Source organism: Phyllostomus discolor, chromosome 1, assembly GCF_004126475.2.
Source record: "Phyllostomus discolor isolate MPI-MPIP mPhyDis1 chromosome 1, mPhyDis1.pri.v3, whole genome shotgun sequence".
In the NCBI taxonomy this organism is placed as follows: domain Eukaryota; kingdom Metazoa; phylum Chordata; class Mammalia; order Chiroptera; family Phyllostomidae; genus Phyllostomus; species Phyllostomus discolor.
The window spans coordinates 2296160-2316236 of NC_040903.2; the positions used below are offsets into that span (position 1 = coordinate 2296160).

Sequence of the window (20077 nt, forward strand, 5' to 3'; positions counted from 1 at the left end):
GGCCCTCCCAGAGCTCCCAGCCAGCCCCTCCCCCGCCTCCCATGTGCACACTGAAGCCGTGAGCGCGTCCGTGAACTGGGCCTGGTGGGCCTCTCCATCACCTGTCTCGCCTGCCTCCCGTGCGGTGTTCCTGGGGGTGCCCAGGGGCTGGGGCACAGGAAGGACAGAGAGTGGCCGCTGCCCTGTGGCCTCGAGGCCAGACTCCCCTCCGCCTGCAGGGACCCTCGAGGGTCTCTGTCGTGAAGGGTCCGTCCCCAGGAGCCCTCTCCCAGACGGGGGGCTGCGGCGAGGGGTGGGCGACAGCCGCGGCCGGCGCCTGGAAGGAGGCTCCCACCCCGGGTGGGGACTGACAGCAGCACAGCAGGGTCCCCTGCTGGTCGCCGAGACCCTCCCCGCCCACGTGCGGGGCCCCTGGGGCCGGACCGCTGTCCCATGTCCTGGGCCGACCAGAGGTGACAGGCTCAGCAGGAAGCTGGTGTCAGGCACGTGGGGACGCTCCCCACGCTGCACAAGGGGCCTGCTCCCGGGGCCTGGCGCCACTGCAGAGCCGCCTGCCACCTGGCACTGCCCTCTGACCCCTTCCCACAGGGCAGCAGTCCCAGGGACATCCCACCAGCACACAGCACAGGGCCTCCCGGGGCGTCCACAGAGGACACCAGGGTGGGGCGCGGGGCTGTCCGAGGTCTGGCCGCTCCTCCGGGACGGAAGGCCCGTCTTCCGTTCGCCTTTGCTGCTGTCGGGCGAACACGGCTCCTCCGGTTAAGGCTCTTGGCCGTCGTGCTCGGCAGGCAGCTCGGCCCAAGCGAACTGGCAGGTGGGCTGTCGCTAGACCGGAGGTCCCAGCAGCCCGCGCCCTTGACCTTTGCTGGCGGCATGGGCAGCACCGATGTGGCCAGTGGACACCACCTCAGCCGCGTCCGTGGGCTGTGCCCAGGGTCCAGGGCCCCCGACGCCTGGCGGGCGCGGGTGGTGTGTGTAAAGCCCGGTTCTAAATTGCCTCCGACACCCCATGCCCCGGGCCTCTAGGGCGGACTAGGGCCCTGCAGGTCCGGGAGCCGCCGGAAGGGGGCGCTGCGCGGCCGCGGCCGCCCGCGTCCACTCTGCCTGCGGCTCCCTCCGCGCTCCGGGTTTGATCGAAAGTTAGCCTCAAGCCTTTGCTCCAAAGTAAGTTATTTATTTGTATATGTTCTATGAGTATAGTTTTTAATTTATGTCTGTACATACTAGACAGGCACTGGGCACCGTGTCGGCGTCCTGACGGTGGTCTCGGCCTGCCGCCCTCCCTCCCCCCACCGGGCAGCCGGCGGAGGGCCGGGGCCGAAGCCCCGCTGCCCTGGGAGCAGGCAGACCCGCCGACAGGCGGTCGCGGTCCAGGGGCCCGCCACGCTCGCGGCCCCTGCCCGAAAGGGAGAGAAACGTGGGGGGCGGAAGGGGCGGCCTCTCCTGGCCCCCCCTTCTGCAGGCACCTGAGTCTGCACTGTCGGCCTCAGGCTCCACCTTCCGGCTTTATTTTGGCAAAGTGCCATCAACCTTCAAAATCCCGCCCACTTTTATATTTTTATAATGTTTTTAACTCGCTCACCAGCTTTGCACAGAGGCAGTGCTGGCGACGGGCGTCCCGTGTCGCCGCCAAGGCCCAGTGCGGGGGTGTGCGTCCCCCGCTCCGCCGCAGGGCCACCGCATGGGTGGGGGAGCGAAGGCCCGCCCCTGCCCCCCAGCTCTCCCTGTGACCGGAGCCAGCCCCGCCCCCAACACCGAGCCCCCCCCCCACCGTCCCTGGGTGGTTACTGGCCATTTCCGAGAACCCCAAGCCACCGTCATAGGTTAGGGGCTTGCCGCCCTTCGCGAAGTCTGCTTCAGAACGTGTGTGTCCGAGGCCCTGGGGCCGCCCCAGGGGGAGCTGCGGGTTCGCTCGGTCGGGGCCACAGCGGACACTGGCCTGCAGGTTCCGAGGGGACCGCCGGGGCAGGACTCCCTCACTGTGGTCGCGTCCCGTCTTCCCAGAAGACTGTTCACCACCAGCATGCTGTTGGGGACCCAGCTCAGCAGCCATGGTTTTCTGTTGATTTAAGGCCTGTGACAGGGCCCCCCACCCTGGGGTGGGCCCCTGGGCACCCCCCGTCCAGCCTGTGGGTCCCAAGAGCAGCCTGTCCCGAGCTTGGTGACCCTCGGTCTCCGCCAGGGTGCTCCTCGGGGTGTGAGCCTGCGACCTTTGCCTTCCTCTGTTTTTCTGCAGTGGTGTGTGAGGGGAAAGGTCATTTCAAATCAGGGCGTAGTTTTAAAGAAGGTGATTGTTGTTACTTTGTTCCTGCTGTTATTGCTGTCTCGTCACCGCCCCGAGAGGGGTGGGGACAGCGTGAGACCGCAAGTGGACGGAGGCCTCCGTGTCGTGCACACAGGACATGGCGTCACAGGGAGGACGGAGCCACCGCTGCCTGGGACGCAGGACCGTGCATCCCCGGGGGCGCTGGCTGCAGACACGCCCGTCCCCCCGCTCTGCGGCGAGCCACTGCCAGGCCCGAGGACCCAGGGCCTCACCCGCGCGGGGCACACGCACCATCCCGGCCCTGCCTGTCGCCGTGGGGACATCTGGTCACAACTCTTAGGGACCAAAGGGGTTTTTAATGAGATGATCTTTGTATTTCGTTTTCTACTGAGAAGGGCTGTTTAAATTTCGCCACCGACTTTTAAATCACAGGTCTTCCGCACGGCCCGACCACGGCTGTCCACTGTGAAACGTTTTCATACGAGAATGTAATTATTTCCTTACTGTATTTTTTAAAAACTGAAGCCGTATTTAAACCTCTCTTTGAAAGAAGCAGGCGGGAGTCAGGAAAGGCTTTGTTTAATGTTGGTCGTGCCCACTTCAAGTGACTGTAACTACATCCCCTGCTTCTCGGCGTGTTTAACCCATCGAGGGGAAGGCTGCACGGGAAGGAGGGTGCCGTGGGGGCGGGGGGGCGCCCGGTCTCCACCTGCCCTCAGCGGCCTCGCCCCGGCGTCTTCCCTGCGGACTTGCGGCCGCTCCACACGGCGCGGCCCGACGGGCGCCGGCCTGCGGCGCGACTCGAGTGCGTGTCCTCAATAAAGCTCTGCCCTCCGACCTGGCCTCCGTGTCCTGCCCCACTCGGCGTGCCGGCGGGCGGGACAGACGCGCCAGGTGTCTCTGGAACTGACCGCAGAGGTCCCTGGGGCGGTGGTGTGGGTGGGGAGAGGTGGGGGGGGGGGAGGGGTGCTTTGTGCCTATTAGCAGAAGGGCTCTTCCGGGAAAGGCCTGTGGCTGGGGGGGTTTGGGGGGAGGGGGTTAAGTGGCTTTGAGTCCACAGAGTCGAATATTCGATTCAAGACACATCTGTGCACCTGCCTGGCGCCCAGCGCTGGATGTGGGACCGACCCTGACCCAGTGTGACCGGTCCCAGGCAGCTCGTGCCCGTGGGCGGGCAGGCAGCCCCGGTGCAGCTGGTCTGGGGCTCCCAGGGTCTCGAGGGAGGAGCCGCTGCCTCCGGGGCTGTGGGGGGCAGCGTGGGGGCCGTGCCTGAGCCAGGTGGGTGTTTGAACAGGATTACACCGGGGGGAGAAGGCCGCAGGCTCCTGGAGGGCCCCTGGGGCGGCGATGACAAAAGCAGGAATAAACGGGACAGACTCGGGGTCACGAAGTCCCCTACCCTCGGACAGTGACGCCCCTGCCAGGCCCTGAGGCACAGAGCGGGGACAGTGGGGCACACGGGGCTTTCGAGGCTGACGGGAACTGGGTTGGCGAGGTGCTTGAGGCTGCAAGTGGCAGAAGACCCCATTCGGGTCTTGCGTGCATGCAGCCTGCCCCCCCTCGGCCCCACCCAGCCCAGGGTCCACCTGACCGGCCGACCGGCGGCCCGCAGCAACCAGGCTGTCAGGGCCCCGGGTCCTTCCCGCCGGCCCTCTCTGCCCCTCTCAGGCCCCTCCGGTTGGGCTGCAGCCACCGCCCACGCACAGCAGCACCGGGCCCTCCGGGGCTGTACAGACTTCCCCAGAGCCTCCCTGGCATCGGTCCTTGCTGGTGCTACCCGCCCGGGGAGCGGGGGCGCTGCCCACCACCACCAGCGGGGTCCTCCTGGGGCAGCCAGCGGGGGAGCTGCCGGGCGTGGGGGGCTGGCTGTGCCTGGGCCCAGGCCGCGGGGGCTGCTCTGGAGGAGTTGTTGTGTGCATGTCTCCGGGCCCTGCCGGCGCCTGGGGGCAGGGGGGCAAGGGAGGCCAGCTCACTGGACCCCCAGAGGCGGTGGTTACCAATAGCAGCAGCAGTACGGCGGCTCCCTGTCCTTACACCCACCCCAACACCGCGGCTGCCCGCCGGCGCCCACCAGCCCTTGGCTGAGAGGAGGAGACCTGAGTTCCCATTCCCGGACCCGGGGAGCGTCTCGGTGTTCTGCTGCGTCCTGTGCCCGTGAGGGGCTCCGACATCCTGGCCTGTCTCCATGGTCATCTCCCTGCTTTGTGCTCTAGCTCCAGCCATAGCCGGCCTCGGCCCTGTCACGCTCCCCCGCCCCCCGCCCCCCCCCCCCGTTCTGTCCGGGAGCTGGGGAGGGGGGTGCTATCTGCCCTTCCCATCGGTGCTCACACATCCCCTCGGGTTTGGTCGACCTCCGACCGCTGCTCACGGGCCTGGTCCCGGGCCCTGGGCGTGGCCCTCTGAGGCCCGCGGCCCCGCCCCGCCCCCCTGCTGCTGTCCAAGCGAGTTCACCTGCCCTCGGAGGGCGAACACCAACGCAGCTCCTGCGTCTCCACGCTCCCCTCACCCGACACCCGTGGGTGGCGCCTGCGCCCCGCTCCGCCGTGGACCTCATAGTCCTGTTTCGAAGGCACCATGTTTGCCTGCACTTCACATCAAAACGACACATTTTCCAGAACTTTCTCAGGCTTCCTTCCTTCAGCAAGCTCTTGTCCACAAGACGGGTCTCCTCCCCAGCCGCAGCCCCGGGCTGTTGCAAACCGGGAGGATCGGTTTCCCAGCCCGAGGCCGGCCGCCATCTTTCCCCCGTGACTCGCCCTCGGGCGAGGGGCGCCCCCTGCAGGCGCAGTGCTCTCCGGCGCCGGTGCTGTGCGCCCGCTCCCGCGTTTGTGGCTGGTGGAGCCCTGTCCCGCCCCCGCCTCGCACGCAGGCCGCCTGGCGCACGCAGCCCCCAGACGAGTCTTGGGACCTAGCGGGCCGTGAGCGCCTCCAGAACCGAGCCCACGGTCTGCAGTGGGGGCTGCAGGTCCGGCCTCGACCTCTGCACCCTGTGCAGCGTTCTGTGGCTGTCCTCTGCCCCCAGCGCAGCGACACGCGCGGCCCCCCTCTGGTTGGGGGGAGGGGGAGGAGCACGTGACTCACGACTAACGCCGTGAGCGCCCACCTCCGGGGACGGCCACGCGACCCGATCGGAGGCCCCGGACTCCGTGAAAAGACACCGAGTCTGGAGCCGCCGCAGCCACTCTGTGCCCTGCGACCTCCCAGGGCCCCCGCACCTGAGCGCTGGACCTCGGCTGAGCGAGCAGGCCCTCACCGAAGTCCTCCCTGAGCCGCGGTGGCCCAGGTCACCAGCGGGGCCTCCAGCTGCCGGCACTTCTACCAGCGTCCTTGGCCAGCCCGCCACCTCTCGCTCCCGACGAGACCACGGAGCCAGGCCCACTCCTGCCCCCTCCAGCCCTGGCCCCTCCTCACTCCCAGCTCCCAGCCCAGCTGCGTCTGTGGCCGCCTGCGCCCCCCACCCACCCCGTGCCCGGTCCCTGCTCACCCCGGGACTCTGCCCCGCCGCCTCCCTCCGCACCCTCTCCTCTCTGCTCACTCCCACCCCATGCGTGCACCACCCTCTGCACACGACCCGCCCCCAGCCTCACCTGCACCCGGCTCCTGCCCCGATTCTCCGCGTCACGAGAACATTCTAGAGAGCATCATTACGCACACTAGTTCCTCCCTTTCCGTGACGAGCTTGACCCATTCTCGGAGGGCGTCCGTGCTCTCACGCTCACCCTCGCCGCCCCGCCCACCCCGCAGAGACACCGCCCCCATCCCTGCCCACTCTTGTGCACCTCGCTGCCCTCCACTGGGAGGGGGAACAGGGCTCCCGTCGTGTGCGGCTGGTGCCCGCATGGTGCGTGGGCACGTGTGATGAGTGCCCGCACTGGTGGCCGAGGGCCACACCGATGGGCAGCTGTCCCCCTCACGGTGGTCTCCCGTCCCCATTGCCGCTGTGCCGGCGGCTGGGCCCCTCCTCCGCCGGCTCGCGGTGTGAGGGCCCCTCCCACAGTCCTGAACTGGGCCCCAACCAGGCCGGCCGCTGGTGACGCCCACGATCCCGCCTGCCCGTGCCACCCCGAGGCCCGGAATCCCTGCCAGGTGCCGTCTGCCAGGCCGGCCCTGTCGGTGATTGACAACCCATCACACACCTGGCGGGGACGGCCCTGTCGGTGATTGACAACCCATCACACACCTGGCGGGGACGGCCCTGTCGGTGATTGACAACCCATCACACACCTGGCGGGGACGCCCAGCTGGCGCCCCTGAGTCCCGGGAGCTGGCAAGGCTGAGCTCGCTGCCCACGGGGACCTGCCGAGCCCAGCGGCAGAGGGGTGGCAGGCCGAGGCCAGGGGAGACTGGGAGCCGCCGTGCCGCGCCCTGGCCACCCAGGCCCGTGGGGGACGGCAGTGCTGGGCCATCACTCCAGCAGCCTGAGGCTCAGGGCACGTTTTGACACCCAGTGAAATCTAGGGTGCAGCTGCTGACCTCCAGCACACAGGCGGGGGGCGGGGTGGGGCGTCTCCCCTTTCATGGGAACCGAGTGTGGTGGGGTTTTTCTGCAGGCTGGTCACTGAGCAGGCCGGTGACCGTCCACATGCAGACACTGGTCACCCTCCCCAGGGACAGAGGGTGCTGCCAGCCTGGGCCGCAGCCGGGGCCGGGGCCACGCCTGGGGCTGGACAGCTGGGTCAGGGCTGATGGGGGTGAGGGGTAGCTCTGGGGTGCTGAGAGGGCCTGGTTCGGGGTGGGCCGTGCCGAGGGTTCAAGGGAGCCAAGCTGGGTGCTGCTGGGAGGGGCGTGGCCGCTCTGTTGGGAGGGGCGTGGCCAATGGCCCTTGTCCGGGAGGAGGGGCTCAACGACACTGAGGCCATGATCGCCACCGACCGTTTTGGGGGGGGGGGGGTCCCCTCATGTTGGGAGGTGACTGGGACGTGCTCTTGGTTTTGTCTCCGTCCCTCAAGGTCACAGGGCCTGGTCTGATGAGGTGTCGGTGACACTGTGGCGGGTGGAGCGCCCCACTTCCGGATTCTGGGGGCTGGCTGCAGGGCTGCGCCCCCTGCTGGCGGGATGGTGCGGGGGGGCGCCCTGCCGCCCTGCAGAGCAAGGAGCCGGGGCGCATGGGGAGCGCCCCAACAGCTGACCCGGCCATTCCCGCTCTGCCGGCCGCCTGTCCTGACGCAGTGACCGGGAGGGGTAAGGTCAGGGCGCATCTCTGGGGTCCCGCCGAGTTACAGAGTCGTAATGAGCCAAACGCCGATCACACGCAATCTTTGTTAAAAGCATCACACGTGATTTATTGACTCTGCAAAAGGAAGAATTAAAAAGACCTCATCGCGTCTCTGTTGTGCGCGTGAACCGAGGACGGCGTGGCCCGGGGCCTGCGCGAGCCCCGGCCATGAGGAACCCCGAGTGTGCGCCCGTCTGTGTGGGCGTGGGGCGGGGGCGTGGGAGGCAGCCGGGTGCCTCCTCCTTCCCGGTTCCTGGGCCCGCACACCCATGACACTCGGAATGGAGGTGGTGACACCGAGTTCAAGGAAAACGACCAGGGGGCACCCCGCCCGGACCGCAGGGAGAGTGAGCGGAGGGTTCCGAGGCCCGAGTAGTCACGCCCCCAGGCACCGGTGAGCTGGGGGAAGGGCCCTGTGTCCAGGGGACTCCATGCTGACCTTGACCTTGGGCCTGGACACAGTCTGACACTCACGGGACAGGCAGGTGGGGTGGCTGGTGGGACCCGGGGCTCCCTGAGGTGTCTTTGGAGACCACCCGTGGGCCAGGCAGGAAGGGGGTTTGCGGCAAAGGTCCAGAGAGCCCACCCCTTCTCCCACCGCCCTCGCTGGGCCCCGCCTGGGTCCGAGGAGGGGTGGGCACTTGGAGAAGGTGCCTGGGAGCACTGGCTGGTGGGCGGAAGGGTGGGGGAAGGGGCCCACGGGGGCCCACCCTCCCCGTGGCCCCAGAGTCCCCACTTGGGACGTGGCACTGGACTGGCGGGACCCCCACTCCATCAGGGGCTGTTCTAGGGGTGTGGCTGCACCCCCAGGCCTCCTGCGCCCCCAGGGAACACGGGCTAACGTCCTGCAGGCTCCATTCTGGACTCGCTGGGCCAGGCCGCCTGAGAGCGCCCTGCCTGGGGGTGGGGGGGGACTGGGGGGGACATGGGGGGAGACGGACCCCCGGCTTCAAGGCAGAAGGCAGGATTCACCCACACACTCACACACGCAGCCCGAGGCGGCGTCCCTGATTCTGGGCACGCGTGTGCGTGGGCTCTGCCGGGGCCCGGGGCCCCTCTGCTCCTGTCCGTGCTGCGACCCGGGGCGGTCACCCCCTCTCGGGGCCTCGGTTCCTCCGCTTCACACGGGGGGCACGCTTGCTCCCCCTCCCTAACCCTGTCTGGTTCCTGGGCTCCCACGCGGGTCCCTGAGGCTGTAGGGAGATGCTGCAGACCCGGCATCTCTGCGGGCACTCCCGCCCCGGCGCCCCTGCTGGCTGCGGAGGTGGGGGCTCGGGCCCTGCCCTGTGGCCCAGGGGTGAGGGTGCTGGGGAGGCGAGGGGCAGCCCCGGGCAGGCTGGGGTTCCCAGAAGGGGGCTCTGACGGCCCCCCGGTGGCTGCCAGCTGGCCACAACGACAGAAAGCAGAGCGAACCTGCGACAGCCTGGAGAGGTATGTATATTACCTGCAGCTTCAACAGAGGAGGGCGGCGGGAGGTGGGAGGGTGGGGGCTGGGTCACAGGCTCGGGGCATTCTGGAGGGCTGGCCACCGGCAGGGCCGGCTGGCGTGCGGGCAGGAGTGGCCTTCCTGGGGTGGGGTGTGGAGGGCTCGGTGTCGGTGCCCGCGGGCAGGGGTGGGGCGGGTCCGTGGTTCTGGGAGGGCGGGCGGCCAGGCAGGCTCAGCTCCCTGTCCCCGGGGCGACCACCCTGGCCACCAGAAGCCAGGCCTGGGCTGGGGCCACAGGGTGCGGAGCGCCAGGCAGCGTCCTGAGGTGCAGGGGCAGAGATGTGCCCAGCGTCAGGTGGGGGCAGCGGGCGGTGCCGTGGGCCCGGTGTCCAGGGAGGGGGGTCATCAGCAGGCCCCCCGCGCGTCCCATGAGCTGAGCAGAGGCAGGGGCGTCTGTCGCCTCAGATGGGGACAGCTGGAGGAGGTGGCTTCTCCACGGGTCTCTGAGGGGGTGCCGGCCCCGGCGCCGGCGCGTCTGTGGCGCTGCGCCCCCACGGGGCGGAGCCACGGAGAGGAGGCTGCGTGGGCGTGGCTGCGCGGGCATCAGCTCACCAGGTAGCTGTGCATTTCCCGGGAGCCCACGCTGAGGACCACTCCGGAGCGGCTCCCTAGGGGACAGAGGTGCCCGCCCGTGAGCGGGGCCCCCGGGCTGGAGCGGGCAGGAGGGGCGGGTGGCGGGGCCGTGCGGGACACAGGGCCGGCCTGAGCCGGGTGGGACCCAGAGTGGCTCCTGGTGAGCTGCCCCTGCCCCCTGCCTGGTGGCACTGCCAGGCGGCGGGAGGGGGCCTGCGCCTCACTGCTGGGGGAGGCTTTGTCAGGGTCACCCTCCACGGCCTCGGCTTTGATGTGGGGACGGCAAAGGAAAATGCCCCGGGTCACTCAGAGCCTCTGCAGCCACCTGTCACTCGGCTGCAAGGCCACCTGCTGGAGGTGGGGCCCCCCTGCCTGGGGGGCGGGGTGGAGACCTGGCCGAGGGGCCTCTCCGGGCGCAGGGCGGCCACCTGGGGGCCTCGGCATGGGGGGCCTCGGAGCCGCTGGGCCGGGTGTGACTCTGGCTCCACCTCTGATTGGCTCGGTGACTCGGGGAGAGTGGGGGACCACCCTGGCCCTCCCTCAGCTTCAGTCCTCTGTCCAGTGACTTGTGCTGGGTGCCAGCCCTCAGGCAAGCCCAGGAAGTGCTAAGCCAGCCAGAGCCCCCGGGGGGGGGCTCCAGGCACTGTGTGGTCATCGCTGTGCCCCAGGGGCTGCGGACCGTCACTCCGAGAGGAGCTCGTCTGGGCCTCAGGAGGGGGGCCGGGGCCCTGGAGTGAGGGGCGAGGAGCCACCAGGTGGCCCCTCCGCTCAGAAGGGGCCCTGCCTCCGGGGGCTGCCGCAGGGACCGCACCCACCAAGTGCCCAGAGCCTCCGGCTCTCCCCGCTGCGGCCGGCGGGGGTGGGGGGTGGGGGCTCCCTGAGCAAAGCCGCGTCTGGGACTGGGAACGGCAGTGCACAGGTGGCCGCGCCCCCGGGCGTGGTGCCGGGGAGTCAGCCCTGCGGGGAGCGGGCGGGCTGGGGGCGCTGAGGGGGTGACAGGGGAGGGGCCCCGCCTCCTCCTGGGAACCAGCCCCCCATCCTCTCCCGCTCCCCGGACGTTCAGGGGCTGCCGGGCGTGGTGTGCCGGCGCCACGGGCCTCACCACCTCGGCAGAGGGAGGGACACGCCGCACTGCTGGCTGGCGGAGGGGCCGTGGGGGGTGGGTGGGTGTCCGCAGGGCGGGCGTTGTTACCTAGGAGTCTGCGAGTCGAGGTCGTCGTCCGTGAACCCCGCGCCCTGGCTGGCGCCCGGGACGCCCTGGCTGTGGTTCATGGGGCTGGTCATCTCCTGCTCCTTGTCGCTGTGCATCTGGGCGTACACGGTCCTGCCGGGGCGCTTCCTGCGGGCAGAGCGGGGCTCAGGGCTCCCCTGGGCCACCGGCCCCCCCACCCCCCGTGGGGCCCAGGCCACCTCGTGTGGGGAGCAGACATGCTCCTGGGTCTCATCTCCTGCCCCATCCCTGCTGCAAGCCCCCTCCTCCAGGAAGCCCTCCGTCCTGTGAGCTCAGGCAGCACACAGGGTGCTCACTGCCTGTCAGCGTCCCTGGTGACCGGGCTGAGGACAGGGCGAGGGTGTTTCCCTCTCTCGTCACCCCACTGCCCACGGACTCAGGGGCGGCAGCCGGGGCTGCCTCGAGCCTGGGCTCCTCTCGGGGGGTGGGGGGCCCCGCAGAGGGGTAGGAGTGGGGGCTCCTGGGTTCCGGGGCACCAGAGGGGGGTCAGAGCGGACGCCCCCCACCCGCAGCCCCCACCCCCAGGGTCCGGCCCCCCCACCCCCCGCCGAGGGGCGGCCTTGCCTTCTGCACTTGTAGAGCAGGAAGGCTCCCAGCGCAGACCCTCCGGTGACCAGGAGGACGGCCGCCACCCAGTAGGTGCTGCTCTCCGCCAGCTGCAGGGGACCTGCGACGGAGCTGCCGTCAGCGGCCAGCGCGGGGGCGCCCGGCCCGGCCCGGCCTCCCCTGGACAGACCGGCGTTCACGTGGACGGGCAGGGTGTCCCGAGAGGCGGAGGGGTCCCCCACCCCGGGCCCCGGGCCCCTCCCGGGTGAGGGTGCCCTGGCCCTTCGCTGTGGATGCGGACAGACCCCCCCTCGGCCCGCACCTGTGCTGCGCGGGGACCACCTGCCAACCCGTCCTTCTGGGGCGCAGGGAAGCTCTCCGGCTGCTGAGAGATCCTGGCCCCAGGGGACCGGACACGCGGGACCGGCAGGGCCGGTCGCACAGCGGGGTGGGGAGCTCCCGTGGCCGTGGCAGAGGGGGGCCTGGGCCCGTTTTCACTGGAGGTGAGCGCCGGGCAGGCAGGGGTGGCCCGCGGGCAGCGGCGGCTCCCATCCCCAGGTCCCCAGGTACAGCGTCCTCATTGGAGGGGCCTGGACACCCCCCTCCCCGTCCCCGCAGGGGAGCCCGGACAGGGCCGGGCCACGGTGGCTCCGGGACTCACCCGTGTCTGTCTCCCTCACGGCCACCACGACCGGGACCCCTGCCCGCAGGAGGAAGCTGACCTTCTGGGCGCCCAGCGCCTGCCGGACAGGGGCAAGCATCTGCGGGGGGGGGGGGGGGGGGGTGCGTCACTGGCCTCGGGCGGGGGCAGGGGTGCGGCGAGGCTGTCCCTGAGGCTCCCCCTCTGCCTGGGGAGGGGGTCCTGCCCAGTGCTCCCACCCCACCTGGGGGCCCACGTGGGTCCCAGAGGGGCAGACACAGGTGGGGGAGGGCCCGCGCCCAAGTCGGCTGTGCCTCGTGGGGACGACGAGCCACCGGCTGCCACTGAACCCGCAGGGGGGCTGGGGCAGCTACCTGGTCCCAAGTGAGGCTCTGCTTCGGTGGGGGCGGCAGCACATACAGGTCGGCCACAGTGGGCAGCCCCGGCCTCACCACGGTCAGCAGCAGCTCCTCGGCCACGCCCGTCTCCTGCGGGATGAGGACGAGGCGCTGGGCCCACGCTGCAGAGCCCCCGGGGGCACCCCTGCCCTGCGGCCTGTCCGAAGCCTGGCCGTCTGTCCTGCTCTCTGTTCCCGACCCGCACCGCCTCCTACAGCCCTCTCCGGGTCCCTCAGGCCTGGGCCCCCCACGCCGGCCTCCACTCGGCCAGGCCGGGCCCCTCCCGGCTGCTCCTCACACCGCGGCCACGGGGAGCAGCCCCTCCTGGGCTCACGTGCTCCCAAACCCACCACGCTCGGCTCACGCGGCCCGGCTGCCTCCTGGAAGTCCCAGGCTAAGCACTTCCATCTGGCAAACTCCTATGCACCCTTCAGTGCCCAGGCCAATACGCCCGGTTTTGTTAACAGGCCAAGAGGAGGCATGGCCAGAGTGGGCCTCAGCCTGTGACGGCTGTGAGTGACCCTAGGGGGCAGTCTTTCCCAGGGGGCCCGAGGGCAGGGGCGTCCCCCACCACCCAGATGCACGCCTTCTGTCGGCTCTCCGTGGGCGTCCCGAGGGCAGCCGGCCCACGGGGTCTCCGCCCTGTGCCCAGGGCCGGGCTCAGGAGAGAAAATCGATTTGAAGAGGTTCTGGGCTGCTGGAGACCATTACAGCTCCATGTGTCTCATGCACACAGCTGGCGCTCACTAGGTGCGCTTGGCAGGTGCAGGCCCGTGCCCGCCCTGCAGGTGGCGTCCAGCCTCCTGTGCTCCCGAGCCATGGCAGCCACCCTGGCTGGCTCCTCAGCACCCGCCAGCCGGGCTGAGGGCTGTATTTGTGGGACTGAGCGGTGGCTGCACCCACCCTGCCCTGCCCTGGGGCCCTGGGGCCCCCCAGCGTTGCTTAGGCACCCACAGGTGCTGGGGAGGCTGTGGCACTGGTGGGGTGGGGGTACCTTGGCGAGGAGCTGGGTGACCAGCTGGCCGACCTCCTCTCTCCACTCGGGGGTGTTGGGGTTGTAGGCGTCCAGGCCCTGGGAGAACTGCAGCGGCAGCACCTGAAACCGAGCTGGGGGGGCAGAGGGGGGAGGGGTTGGCCCTGCGCAGCCGCAGCCGCAGCCGGGCTCAGCGCCTCCCGGAAGGCGGCCACACACCTGGGCGGCCCCGGCCGGCCCCTGGGCTCAGACCCCACGCCCAGTCCTGGAAACTAAGGCCTCGTTTTGTGTGTCCAGAGCTGCCCCAGGCAGCGCCCTCGTCACTGGCCGCCGTCTAAGAACAGTAGTCACAAGCTCGGCGATGACGAAGAGGATGACGAAGACGATGACAAGGAGGAGGGGTGGGGGAGGGGGAGGAGGTGGGGGAGGGAGAGGAGGTGGGGGAGGGCATCCCAGCACGAACCAGCCTGAGGTCTGCCCCATTCACTCACAAGGACACACCCCCACTCCAGGGTGGCCGCCTGTCCCCCAGGATCCAGAGACTTGGACCGGGTGGGTATACCCACCATAGTAAGAGTCCCGGAGGGCAGGGGCCCCACCTCCTCTTCTGCTCACATCCTGGGTCCCCGGCTCAGAGGCCCGTGGTGGAGCCACAGTGGGGGATGGTGAGACGAGCGGAGTGCTGGGACCCCCCCCCCCCAGCCTCACTTCCTCACGCGGGAAGTGGGAGGCGTTCTCCTCCATGGGGCAGGCCGCTCCCGTGACCTCGGCGCTCAGCCTCTCCCACGGGCACCACATTGGAAAGGAACGCTAAAACGCGCCGTTTACCGGTGACATGGTGTCACCTACGGAGGACCCGGGGGACTCCACCAACGCTGGCGAGGACCGGCAGACAGACGCGGCCCCGGGCAGAGCCCTGCTGCGTCCCTGCACGCGGGGGCCAACCTCCAGAGCCAGGAGCTGAGAGGGCACTCCCGTGCACAGTCGCGTGGAGGAAGGTAAAACGCCCAGGAACAAATTTAACGGAGGAGGCGGGAGGCCTGTACACCGAAAACCATAAGGCACTACGGGGGAAAGTTGAAGACACAAACAGATGTTCTGTGCCCGAGAACCGGAAGATTTAATATTCTCAAAATGCCCACACCACCCAGAGCAATCCACAGACCCGATGCCATCCTGTCCAACTTCCAGTGACGCCCCGGCCGGGTGGCTCGGTTGGTTGGAGGGTCATCCCATTCACCAAGAGGCTGCGGGTTCGATTCCCGGTCCGGAAGTGTAAGGGAGGCAACGGGTCCATGTTTCTTTCTCCCTCTCTCTCTCTCTCTCTCTCCCCCCTCCCCTTTCCTCTCTCTCTCAAACCAATAAACACGTCCTGGGTTCAGGGTTGAGAAACAATTCCAGTGACATTTTCCCACAGAAACAGAGAACACAGTGGCAGTTTTGCACAGACAGACACAGCACAACTCTCAAGTCTGTGTTAAACCACAGCACACCCGGAGCAGCCACGGCCGTCTCCAGAAAGAACAGAGCGGCTCACACCACGTGCTGATTGCAGACTGCGCCGCGAAGCCGCGGAGCTCCGAGCGGCGTGGCGCTGGCCGGAGACAGACGCGGAGCAGAACGGGCAGCCCAGGAGTAACGCACGTCCTGCGTCGACCAATCCGAGGCCAAGGGGCCGAGAGCGTACCTCGGGGGAGGGAGGGGGGACACGTTGTTCGGTGCTCGGTGGGGGGGAGCTGGACAGCCCCTCGGGAGGCAACACAACGGGCCCCCGTCTCCACCAGCTCAAAACTGACTCGAATGGGTCAGAGCTGAAACCACAAAACTTCTAGGAGGAGGCAGGGCACCAGTGTGCTCCTTGACATTGACCTTGGTGGTGAGTGTTTGGCTTTGACACCAAAAGCAGAGGCCAAGAAAGCAAAGCTGACCACGTGGGCCCACGTCACACCAAAAGCTTCCCCAGAGCAACAGGGTCAGCAGGTGAGAAAGGAGACCCACCCAATGGGAGAGAATATTTGCAATCCCGTGTCTGATAAGGGCTCAACATCCAGAATACATAAAGAACTCACAGAACTCAATGGCAAAAAAAAGAAAAGTCTCATTTTAAAAAGAGTCAGAGGACCTGATAGACCTTTTTTCCCAAAGGGGACGCACAGACGGCCAGCCAGGTGCGCGACAGCACACTCGGCCCACGGACCGTCGGAAACTCGAATCACGACCGCAGCGACACACCCCCCACGCCCGAGAGGGCGGCCGGGGGCACAGAGACCGGAGACAGACGTGCCCGCGAGGGTGTGGGGGGCGGACCCTCCTGCCCGGCGGGTGGGGGCGGGAGCTGCTGCAGCCGCCGCGGAAGGCGGCGTGCAGGCTCCTCGAACAGTACAGAATGGAACGGCCGCGTGGTCCAGCAACCCCACTTCTGGGCGTGCTTCCCACGCAGGAAGGCACAGGCAGCCCCCGCTCCCTGCAGCGTGGCTCACGACGGCCGGGGCGCAACCGCCCAGGTGCCGGCGACAGTCACGCGGCCGTAAGAGAAGGGAACTCCGTCGCCCGCCCGCGCCGGTGCGGACGGACCTCGAGGGCGTCAGGCTCCGGAAACGACGCGGGCAGGCGGGCAAAGGCAGGGTCTCACCGGTGCGTGGGAGGGGATACAGTCGCGACCCCAAGAGCGCGAGCTCACCGGCCCAGAGGACAGGGCGGTGGCTGCCGGGGGTCTGGGTGGGGGAGGGGCACAGGCAGCATGCCCGGCCGTGAACCGAGGGCGTCCCGGGGAGGTCCCGTGCAGTGCAGAGGCGACAGTCAACCGCGCCGTGCCGCTCATGCGCACCAAACCCGGATCACCGCTGCGCACGCGCAGCCAGCGAGGCGTGTGGCGGCTGCGTAGGTGAAGAGTCCGCCTCGCGCTGCCCTGCAGCTCGCTCGGGGCCGGGTGCTCGTCCGGGAGCCACGGCTGTGGCCGGGGCGGCCCCACTGGCCACCGGCCGAGGCTGCTGAGCCCAGGACAGGCTCCCTGTCCTCTTAAAGCAAAGGGAGCTCGCATCGGAGTGACGACGAGCCCACGGCACGCTAGTGGGGTGTCCTTTCCATTCTTAGGGGTCGTTTTCTACCGTCACGTCTGCTGTGAGGCCTCGGAGCCCCACCGAGCACCGACCAACGGGACACCAAGGCAGAATGGGGACCCCACAGAGCCTTCACCCCGAGGCCGCCGACCCCGCACCCAGGCGGTCCGAGACCGAGAGGGCGCTGTCCGCCCGCGAGGGACTCACCCAGCACGCGGATGACCTTGGAGTCCTGCAGCACGGAGGTCCCGCAGGCGGCCTGCACGGTCACACGCACGTCCCCTGGGTCCGCAAACCGCGTCGTCACCGAGTTATTCAGGGACATCAAGGGCTGTGGGGACACGGCAGAGTCAGGGCCGGGCCAGGGCTGCGGCCACGGGAGGGCTGGCCCTGCGGTCAGTCGGCGGCGCAAGGCCACACTGACAGTGCCATCCCCTGCTCTCGCTAGGGAATGGGGCAGCGGCTGGGGGCGCGCGGCGGGCCCCAGAGACACCGGCACGGACACACGCCCTCCCAGGCTGTCCCGAGTCTCCCATGAGGACCTCGGAGAAGGAGGCCTCAGGCTGGGCCTCCACACCGACCCCCGCCCACCTCCCCGGCCCCGCCCACTGTCCCAGCCCCGCCCACCTCCCCAGCCCCGCTCAGCTGTGGCCCTGCACCCAGCGCAGCGCCCAGCCTGCGCACCCATCAGAACTGGGGGAGGCATAACCGGGGACCTCACAAGTGGGGGTGCAGGGGCTCTGGGGGTGCAGTGACCTGCCCGGAGAGCTCGGCTGACAGTGGCGGAGCCGTGACTCAGACCCAGAGCCCGGGCCCCTTCCCAGACCCACCCCACCCCCAGGAGGGGCCCACCCCTTGCTGCCTGGCCCTGTGTCCCGGCCCTCGCTGCTGTTTGGGGGGGCGCTCAGCTTGGAGGTGCAGGGCTGCCCTTGGCTGACTGAGCGAAGGAGGCTTCTCCCTGGATCTCGGGGAGCCCCAGACCGAGGGTGGGCAGCCTGGCCCCTCAAAAGCTGCAGAACCTCCCGGAGGCATTCTGTCCGTGGGCTGCGCGTGAGGCGTCTGACCTGCGGTCCAGCTCCGTGACCCCTCCTCTGGGAAGCCTTCCCTGACCACCCCTCCCCCCCCACCAGAGGACTAGAAATGGTCTGGCCTCCCCTGGGGCTGTCCGCCACCTTGCCGCCCCTTGTCCCAAGACACTTGTCCCACCCCACCTTGGGTCACCCACTGTGTTCCCGCCTCTTTCCCTGGGGACTAGGCAGGGTCTGGGCTGGCTCATCCTGTGCTGACCACACGTGGGCCACGATGCTCAGGGTGGGAGGACAGGGGTGCGTGCGTGCACCCCGCCCCCCTGCACAGTGCTGGGCTCTGCCCTTCTGCCCAGCCCCGGGCCGTGTCCTGCCCGAGCTCTGCCCCGGGTGTGGGGGGGGGGGGGCTGGCGGGGAGCCGGGCCAGCGGCGGTCCGGGGCCTGCGCACCTGCAGGCTCTGGCCGATCCACCAGTAGAAGACAGTGAAGTTGGGGTTCAGGGGCAGCAGCACGGCTGTGAGGTTCACGTCCTGGTTGGTACCGATGGCAGGAACCACCTCGAGGTAGAGGGCCTTCAGGCGGGCTGCGGGGTCCAGGAAAGGTCAGGGGTCAGAGGGCATCAGGGCACTCAGCTGCTCAGGGCTGCTTATCGGTCACTGTTACCATCAGCTTCACTGTGGCCACCCCAGCACCACTGCCATCACCACCCCCACGTCACCACCGTCACTGCCAGCACCACCGTCACCACCGCCAGCACCAACCCCACCCCGACTACCGTGCAGACCCCCAGGGTGTGGCCTGGAGCCCAGCCAGCCTGCCCCCCTGCCCTGGGCCTCAAGGTGTGAGGGACAGGCGGCGGCCAGACCAGCAGTGGCTCTGAGGGACCCCCTCCACCCCCTGGGTCCGCTCTCTCCCTGGGAGTGACTCCTGGTCCCCGGGGAGCGGGGACGTACCGGTGACCTGGACAAAGAGCACGGCCTCGTCGTGCCCGGCCAGGTTCTCCGCCCTGACGGACACACGGTAGACGCCGGGGCTCTCGTAGGCGTGCCGGATGGGCTCCTTGGTCAACGTGAGGTTGGAGTACACGGCCCGGACGCCGTCGCCCAGGTCCACGTGGTACACGGTGGTCAGCACGTCGCCCTGCAGGCAACGCCGGGGTGGGGGGGGCGCTGGGGCGGGCCTCCAGGCTCGTCCACTCGGTCACTCCCCCACTCCTGCCCTCCCGGCGGGGGACCAGCCGGGCCTGCCCGTGGGTCCAGCTCCGAGTGCCGGCCGAGGCGGGCCCTGAGTTCCGGAGACGCGGGAGGGTGGGAGCAGGGGCTGGGGTACACAGGGGGGCGATCACCCAGCTGCAGAGAGGGGGACGGTAGCGAGGTCGAGGGTGGGGTCCCGGAGGCAGTGCCGGGGGGGTGGGCAGGGAGGCCCCAGGGGCCTGAGCCAGGAGGGTGCCCAGGGGCCCTGCACCCGCTGGGGCTCCAGTAACAGCCCCAGGGAGGGGCACGCGGGGGAAGACTCTTGCAGTCTCTAAGGCAACGGAGAAAACCTTTCCCCTATGACCCTGTGGCCCCTGACTTCTCCTTCTGTCCCAGGCTGCGTGTGAGTGTGCACGTGAGTCAGCGAGTGAGTGTGCGTACGGGCCCGGCCCCACACTCCCACACCCCTCCCAGGGTTCCATGAGGAAGCCGGTGGCCGGGTCCGGGCAGCGGCGGCCCTGGGAGGGCTCTCCCTTCTGTGAGCACCCCTCGGTGCTCCCCACCCCCCGCTGGCCCTGGCCCCAGGCAGCGAAGGGCCCCCTGGGGGCAGCGGGCTGACAGGCTGGTCCCGTTCCCGTCCCCTTGAATCGCAGATGGCCCTCAGTGGCCAAGATTCCAGCCTCTAGGGGGCGGCAGAGACCACTTTTCCCTAGAAGTCTGTCTTGGAACTGAGGGGGCCTGAGGCTGGGTCCACTCTGAGGGTCCAGGGGGCCCCAGGCCACGCAGGGGGCCTCACCTGGCCACCCCAGGGTCCTGCCACGAGGGGAGCCGTGCACCTCTGCCCCGGGGTCCCCTGAGGCTCAGGGCAGGAGCCTCAGGACCAGGAGGGCCCAGGTCCCGGGCCGTGGACCAGGGCTGTGCAGCACTGCCCGCCTGGAATCCCCAGGCCTGGGGCCCGCAGCTGTCTCTGTCACTTGTCCCCGGGGGCCTCGGCGGTGACGTCACGGTCTGGCCCCGCGCCCCGGCTATCAAACTGTTCCACAGGAGCAAGGGGGGCGTGGGGGGCAGTGTGTGCGAAGTGCCCGGCACCCGGGCACCCACTCGGGCAGCGGTGTCCTCTTCGGCCTGGGTTTCCTGTCCGCCCTGGCCCCGGCCCCCGCTTTCCGACATGAAGGGCCCCCCGGCACCGTGTGTGGAGGGTCAGCTTCTAAACAGAGATCCGAACGCCCAGCAGAGACGCCCGCATCCAGACGAGGCCGCGCCTGGCCCCGCCCCCTGCCCCAGCCCCACCCCACAGAAGCGGAGGCTCCGGCTTCCACTCAGTGCTCCTCAGTGACTCTGAATCACCCGCACGTTCTCCTAATTTCTGTTCTTGGGAATGTTCTACGACCCGCAATTGTTACTTGCTGAATCTGGAAAAATGGGCAGGCTGCAAATTAATTTAAAAAGACTGGAGGGAAGCCCCCCAGTTA

General features: G+C 69.2%; 1 protein-coding gene across 1 annotated transcript in view; it reads right to left on the minus strand.

Annotated features, from left to right (window-relative positions):
• Positions 1-8895: 8895 nt before the first annotated feature.
• The window catches only part of SORCS2 (sortilin related VPS10 domain containing receptor 2), a 217333-nt gene continuing 206151 nt past the window's right edge, over positions 8896-20077 (minus strand). The window contains exons 19-27 of the mRNA XM_036018489.1: positions 18366-18552; positions 17862-17995; positions 16595-16718; positions 13350-13462; positions 12332-12445; positions 11979-12078; positions 11336-11438; positions 10737-10879; positions 8896-9578 (exon numbers count right to left, since the gene is read on the minus strand). Coding sequence (XP_035874382.1) covers positions 9511-9578; positions 10737-10879; positions 11336-11438; positions 11979-12078; positions 12332-12445; positions 13350-13462; positions 16595-16718; positions 17862-17995; positions 18366-18552 — 1086 coding nt within the window. The 3' untranslated portion in view covers positions 8896-9510. The remainder of the gene's footprint in view (positions 9579-10736; positions 10880-11335; positions 11439-11978; positions 12079-12331; positions 12446-13349; positions 13463-16594; positions 16719-17861; positions 17996-18365; positions 18553-20077) is intronic.